The sequence below is a fragment of the Bacidia gigantensis genome (assembly GCF_019456465.1).
Source record: "Bacidia gigantensis strain McMullin 20006 chromosome Unknown contig_156, whole genome shotgun sequence".
NCBI classification, from domain to species: Eukaryota; Fungi; Ascomycota; class Lecanoromycetes; order Lecanorales; family Ramalinaceae; genus Bacidia; species Bacidia gigantensis.
The window spans coordinates 536036-543637 of NW_025408594.1; the positions used below are offsets into that span (position 1 = coordinate 536036).

The 7602-nt window shown below is 50.6% G+C and overlaps 1 protein-coding gene across 1 annotated transcript; it reads left to right on the forward strand.

Moving 5' to 3' along the window:
* Positions 1-262: 262 nt before the first annotated feature.
* On the forward strand, positions 263-7414 carry KY384_002480 (uncharacterized protein; the record flags this gene model as incomplete). Its single annotated transcript, XM_044811003.1, has 5 exons — positions 263-280; positions 342-1910; positions 2432-2451; positions 2526-4328; positions 4729-7414. 5 exons carry the CDS (start codon positions 263-265, stop codon positions 7412-7414), a joined length of 6096 nt encoding a protein of 2031 aa, XP_044671886.1.
* Positions 7415-7602: the final 188 nt, after the last annotated feature.

The window sequence follows — 7602 nt, forward strand, 5'->3', positions numbered from 1 at the left end:
GCCATCCAAAGCATGCATGAACAAGCCGTCATTGCTTAGTCAGCTGCGTACCCTTGGCGGAAGTGCCGGCTCGCATCTCGTGAGCGTCGTCATTGCGTCCAATCACCGCCAATGTCCATGCCCAACAAGGGCATGGCACCAACGGCGCACAATCTTGTGACAGGATTAATGGCCCACAACGCCACCGACTGAGAAAAGCCTGGACTTCTGCTATAACAGCTGTAGGCTATCTCTCGAATCATCACTACACAATCAGTACAACATGGCTCTTTCCAAACACGTACGTTGAGATGGTGTGTGTGATCTTGAGAACTGAATTGCTAACGTCGGCCGTTTCCAAGATTGATCCTGATCAATTGATCCATGATCTCCACGATCACCCTTCCCAAGCTCACCGGCACCATGTCCACGTCAAGAATTCCATCTCAACAATCACCCCATACTCCTCTCGCTACGCATCGCAGTCTGAAATAAGCAAATACGTCATCCCACAGGATGGAGCCCCCGCTGATGCAGTGCGCCAAATGTTGCAGGACGAGCTTGATCTCGATGGACGGCCCAATCTCAACCTCGCCTCCTTCGTGGGCACGTACATGGAACCAGAGGCTGAGAAGCTCATGATTGCTAATCTAAGTAAAAACATGAGCGATGCAGATGAGTACCCGGCAATGATGGCAATGCATGCTCGCTGCGTCAGTATCATCAGCCATCTCTGGGGTGTCCAGAAAGGCGAGACTGCTGTTGGAACAGCCACTACTGGAAGTAGTGAGGCTATCCATTTAGGAGGTTTAGCTATGAAGAGGCGTTGGCAGGAGAAGAGAGACAAAGAAGGCAAGGATAAAAGTAAGCCCAACATCATCATGGGGGCTAATGCGCAGGTGGCTTTGGAGAAGTTTGCGCGATATTTCGAGGTCGAAGCCAGGATCCTGGATGTGAGTGAGGAGAGCGGCTATCGCCTGGACCCGGCATTGGTGAAGCAGAACATTGACGAAAATACTATTGGGGTCTTCATCATCCTCGGGTCTACGTATACGGGTCATTACGAACCAGTCGAAGAGATATCGAAGATCTTAGATGAGTATGAGTCAAAGACCGGAGTCGATATCCCGATCCATGTCGATGCTGCAAGTGGTGGCTTCGTTGCTCCATTCACTAATGCCAAAGTTGGTGGCCCGAGATGGAATTTTGCCCTGCCCCGTGTCAAGAGCATCAATACTTCCGGCCACAAATACGGTCTTGTTTATTGTGGCGTTGGATGGATTATATGGAGAGACCAGGCTTGCTTACCTAAGCATCTCATTTTCGAATTGCACTATCTTGGTGGTACCGAGGAGTCATACACTCTGAACTTTTCTCGTCCAGGCGCCCAGATTATCGCCCAATACTACAACCTGGTACATCTTGGCTTCAACGGGTATCGTGCAGTGATGGAGAATTGTATGGCAAACGCGAGACTTTTGAGTAAGAGTCTAGAAGCAACCGGATGGTATCAGTGTGTCAGTGATATTCACCGGCCCAAGGGAGTACACAAGCTGCAAAGCCCGAAAGATGTCAAATTTGGCGAGGAGGGCGAGACGAGCGCGGACTATAATGCTGGGTTGCCAGTCGTGGCCTTCCATCTCTCTGGTGCGTTCCGGAAAGATCACCCGCACGTCAAACAAATCAGCATCTCCACGCTTTTGAGGGCAAAGCAATATATCATCCCCAACTATCCGCTGCCTCCCAAGTGTGAGAAGACCGAAATCTTGCGGATTGTGGTGCGCGAGAGCATGTCCCTGGATTTGCTAGATCGACTGATCACCGACATCATCACTGTCACTGAACAATTGCTCGACTCGGATCCCGTTGATCTGACCCCATTTCAACCGGGAGCAAGCCAGGTTGGACATCTAGAGAAACAGATGCAAAGTGTAGGATTAGATTCTAAGGATCATCATAAGGCAAGGCGGCCTATGTCTAAGGGGGTTCACCGGACAGTTTGTTGAGTTAGTAGCTGCACGATGTTCTGACGAGCAGCATGGCTTTTGATGGTTATCAAGGGGTTATTTAAGCTCAGTACAGCATTATAAAAGTCTTGCCAATTACATAGATATGCATAGGTGAAATGAAGGCTCAAAGCAGCAAGACACAATTCTTCTTCGCAACAAAAGGAATTTCCCATCATTTTGACAAGATCGCCAGGTCAGTACAGTGGTAAAACCATTGTTGAAGACGCGTTGAAGTGGCATTAGGGTAGCATTATGTGGAGAAGGATGTAGGGAGGAGCCTTTTAGGACAGCGGAAAGGTTCGATTGAGGGAACGGCTAGTGCCAACAACCAGCCACTCAATAATCCTCAGCTGTTCTAGCCTTGCGAAAGTAATATTACGGTTGCACGACGCGTTTGTACATAGGAAAAGTGCTACCATCTGTCTATTCACTCCTTGACATAGCCCGATGATACGGAAGTAATGTCTGTATATATGAATAATTAGAGCGCTCCCCATCTTTGGAAGTAAGTAAACTCGCCAGCCCCGCTAATCCTAGGACTGCAGCTACACCAAGTCTTGCAACCAATCAGCTTGTGAACATGTGGAATCCGTTCAGTGGCAAGTCAGACCAGGCAAACCAGCCTCCGCCTAATAAATCATACAATCGGGGTAGCGACGGTGAAAAGCGCAGCACACGATCGCGCGCTGAGTCCTTAACATCGAAAGCGTCAAAGCAAAAGGCTGACGCTCAGCCTGGCGACAAACGCGATCGAAAGAGCCGAGCTTCCACAACCAGAGCCTTCGACGAGAACGTGAGCGACCCTTTCGTGGCTTCGAGCTATGCCACAGGCGCAAATGACGATGAGAGTCCTCTGCGGCAGGCAGCAGAAGTGAAAGGTGAGAAGAGAAGAATGCCCAGATCCGAGGATAGTCGGGACCCAGCAGGGAGAAGTCGTGATGATATGGAAGATGGATCTTACTCTCGGAGCGACCGCCGTTTTGAGCTTCCCTCACGGAGCAATACAGACCCCGTACAGGTCAGGAACCAAAAAGACCCGCGCGCAACTCAAGATCATGACTCGCAAGAAAGACGAGATCGAAAGGAGAGACGGCGAAAGAGCTCAGGCTCTAGCAAGAGCTCCGGTACTCGTCGAGATACACGTAGTTCGAAGAGAGGTCCTGTTGAATCCGATGATCAGGATGACGCGGCCGTGCCCATAAAATATTCCGTAAATCCGGATGGCATACCTCCCAGCGTTCAAGGCCAGCCACCATCGCAGACCAACGGTGGGCCACCGATCATTTCTCGACCTCCTCTGGCCGTCACTGAAGGCGGGCCTGGCCTAGCATCTGATTATTACGGGGATGCAGGGGACTCTGTCGCCCAGCAGCCAGGTGTTCGGATTCACTCTCCCTCTCTGATCGTTGGAGCGGAGCCACACTTACAACCAGCTTCGTCTGTGGCCGCTCCACCGCCCGAACCGAGTCAATCAGGAGGCGTAGGGGCTGCCGCGTCCTTTTATAGTGGTGAATTCGACGACACAGCCTCGATGACTACGCAGCAAACTCAATCTGTATACACTTCAGCACCGAGTCGTCCTCCAAATAGCCTCCATTCCTACTCAGCTCCTTCTACAACTACCTTAGGAAGTGGTGCCCTGGGAGGCACTGCTGGCTACATGATGAGTGGGGCAATCTCATCAAATCACCACGATGGAAACTCTTACTCGGCCGCAGTTGGGACCCAGGAAAATGTATCCTCTTCTAGACCTCCGAGGCCAACCAAGTCTTCCTCCCATTCATCTAACATGCCGCTCTACGCAGCAGGTGCTGCAGGTGCTGCGGGCCTAGTAGCAGCGGCTCATAGTACTCATAGTCATTCTCACCAAGACAACTCGTCTTCGCATCATCCATCTTCAGCACAGCAATACTACTCTACGCCATCGAAGCAGCGACGTCGTCCGCATGGACCTCTAGGCGCTATTGTCAATTTTGTTAGAGACCCAGATGGGGTGGCACAATACGAAGAATATTCTGAAATTATGGGAATATGTAGGAGCTGTTTTGACCCTGGCTCTACCCCTCGAGATGCTCCACGTAAACACCGTTATTGGAAAAGAGCCTCGAAGGAACATCTTGGAAGCAGAAGTCGTGTCGACAAGCAGCACCGTTACTCCGCTTCATCATCATCTAGTTCGGAAGATGAAGGCCACATGAAGAAGGACGCATCTTGGTTCGGTGCCGGTCTTGCTGGTTACGGTCTGGGCAAAGTAGGAGAGACATTATTCAATGAAAGGAACGATTTTGATGATACATACGACGTCAAGTCAGGGCGATACTCTCCAGACCCTGGTGTTCAGTCTGGTCGAAAAGAAGCCTACGACAGAAGGGTCGAGGTGACAGCAATGGACGGCAAAAAAACAAGGCCGGGATCAAAAGATGTCGTTTACACTGAGCCTATGCCCCTTCGTCCGATTCGCCAGCCAATTCCCTCAAAAGTGAAGTTAGGAGAGGGTATAAGTCTTGCCAACGATTTCCAAGAAAGCGCAGCCGTTACACCAAATACTCGACCGCGAAGTCGTTCGCCGAAGCAAGTCATCGTAGGACGGCGTCACTCGGGCGGCAGATCCCCAACACAATTTCAGAAGCATCAAAAGCCAAAGAAGAAGAAAAAAAGGGGGGTTCTTCGGCTTCCTATCCTCCTCGTCCTCGTCTTCGAGCTTAGAGACACTCGCTACCTCTCGAAAAACGAAACACAGAAAACGTGCAAGCTCATATGATCGGATCAAAAACGATCGCGAGGCCGAGGCGGCACTCCTAGGTCTAGGCGCCGCTACCGCAGCATTGGCCCTCAAAGACTCTCGCTCAAGCGGCAAAGGCAAGAAAAATGCGGTCACTGTCAAAGACTCGAAAGACAGATCACATGAACACGTAAAGAATGGAAGAGCTGAGCGCTCATCCAGCAGTCACGAGGATGGTTGGGAATCCGCTTCTGAGGGTGATATTAGCCATGTCGACTCCGACCTCGCCTTTGGCTCCCCTTCTCGACGCATGAGCTTGGAGTCGCTCTCCTCTCAGTCGTCTGGAACTGACAAATGGGATTGGCGCTGGGGCTCGAGACAAAAACGTCAGGGCTCGCAAGATAAAAGACCATCTGGTGAAGACATAGGCGAGATGATGTCCCATGCGAAAGCATCCTCTTCGTATGTAGCCTCCCCTGATGAGTTCCAAGCCTCAACAGCCCAGAATGCCAGTTCTGCGCCTCTGCAATATGTGTACCCTGTTCCGACCTCCGATCCTGGGCGCTTTGATATTCAGAGAGCTGGCTCGAATGCTTATCAAAATAAGCCAATTGCCGCATCTCAAGCGGTAGAGGTACCTATTCAGCAGCCTCAGCCTATCACGCCGGTATCTGCAAAAATATATAACTCTCAGGCTCCTGAATCACATGCTGTCACTGTGACTGATGATTCACCACTTTTCTCCCAACCTTTGTACTCTGAGCCATCCGCCGAAATTCAAAATGCTTCAATCATCAGTGGGAACACCGCGTCGTCTCGCCACGTCAACGTCGGCGAAGATATTCCTAATGTCCTAAAACGAAGAGATAGTTCCCCTGCCCGCTTCAATGAAGACGTCGTTTCTAGCGCAATGGCTCCCAAGCGCAGAGCCTCCGCCAAAGATGACTTGTCCACCGTCAAGTTTGCAATGACCGAGGAAGAAGAGCAGCGAGAGAGACGTGAGAGACGTCGCAGGAGGCGAGAAGAAAGAGAAGCCGATGATAGCAAGCCATCTCGCCGTAGATCTAGCGATGATTCGAAAGCAGACCGTGCGTCGAGTACCAAATACGAAGCGCAGCCTGAGCAGAAAGAAGAAGAAAATTCTTGGATTGCCCCTGCAGTGGGAGTCACTGCGGGAGCCGTTACTGCTGCAGTTGTTGTGGGTATGTCAGAACGTGAAGAGACCCGGGAGGAACGCCGAGAAAGGCGACGCCGAGAGCGTCAGCGTGAGGACGAGGAGGATACCTTAGCGAGAAGTGAACGCCGCAAGAGAAAAGAAAGGCAAAGAGAGCTGGATAGCATTGCTGAAGGAAATCAACCCAAGATCGAAGCTTATTCCCGTGAGGAACGGGCTGCCGATCCTCAGCACGTCGTTGAAGAAGAAACAGTAACCCCACAGACGAAGTCGGTGTGGCAAGAAGCTGGAATCCAGAAGAAGACCGTCCATGAGGACTATCAAACGTTCTTTGCGCCTGCAGAGATCCTTAGTAAAAACGCTGATCAAACAAAAGTGTCGAATCCTGACCCCAATGCCGACGTCGAGCTAAGGGATGATGCTACTGTTTTTGAAATAGTACCCAAAGTCGAACTCAGAAGACCAGATGAACCTGAATTTTCACCAGCTGACGATCGCGATTTGCACGTAGACTTAACTAAACTATCGTTTCCTTGGGAAGTCCCTGAGCTAAAGCTTGTCAATCCAACGCCACCTATCAGCAGGACCTCGACGCCTCTTTTCGAATCAAGTGGCGTTCCTAAAGACCGCTCCGAAGATCATGTTGAAGAGCCGAAAGAGTTACCGCAAGTCGATCCAGTCACCAGAGGCAGCCCTGTTAGACCAGACGAAAGTCAAAGTCAAGGCACTTCGGGATCGCGTAACCATAAAGACAGTACTCACAAGGATTTCGACCCAAGTTCTGAAAATGTGAATACACAAGCCACGACCGCTGAAATGAAACCATCTGCTAAGGTTGTAGAGAAGACCGAGCAGGCTCACACAGACGAGAATGATTTTGACTTCGCGGCAACACTCGCAGCGGGTGCTCAAGACGCTGGGTTTGACCCATCAATTGTTGTGGATGATCCGAACTATCACAGACGAGACTCTCCACCAGGTTCTAATAGTGTGCAAGGACCAGCTTCTTTCGACGAGGAAGTATCAGCCGCAAGGAGAAAGAAAGATAAAAAGAGGCGTAAGAAATCATCTCGGAATGACACCCCACCAGAGACTTCTGCGGAGCGTAAGCGGAGTGCTGTTGTGGATGACATAATCAGTCAAGTAGAGAAGCAACCCCAAGATAGTACGCTTTCAAGCAAAGACATAGGGGTTGCCTGGACAAATGGACAGCCAGATGACGACGTCTCTCCACAGGATGACCGGCGACAAAGTTCATCGATTGCTAGTGATGAGGTCACGCGCAGCATGCACATGGACGATTCCGTGAGGGAACAGAGCTCTGAAATTGGGCCGCCCACATCCTCCGTTTCGAAGACTTCTGGTGAAAAAGAAACCAAGTCTAAAGCTAAGAAGAACAGTCTTTGGAAGAGGGTCTTCGACGTCAGCAACAAGAATGAACCAAATGATGCCCCCCTGCAACTTACAACGAAAATCCCAAAAAGGACGGCAAGGGTCAAGCTGTGGACGTCGGCCTTGTTAGCGAGGTGAGATCAGGTACGAAAACCCAAGATGAAAAGCCTGAGGTATTTGAGCCATCTCTGGTGTTGCAGAAAGTTACTAATTATGCCTTAGTTCGCGAACGCACTGCCTAAAGGTGAGATTGTAACGCCCGCCTCCGTATTGCAATACCTTGAGGAAGGTCAGGAAGAACGTGATATAGCGGGAAATGAATCAGC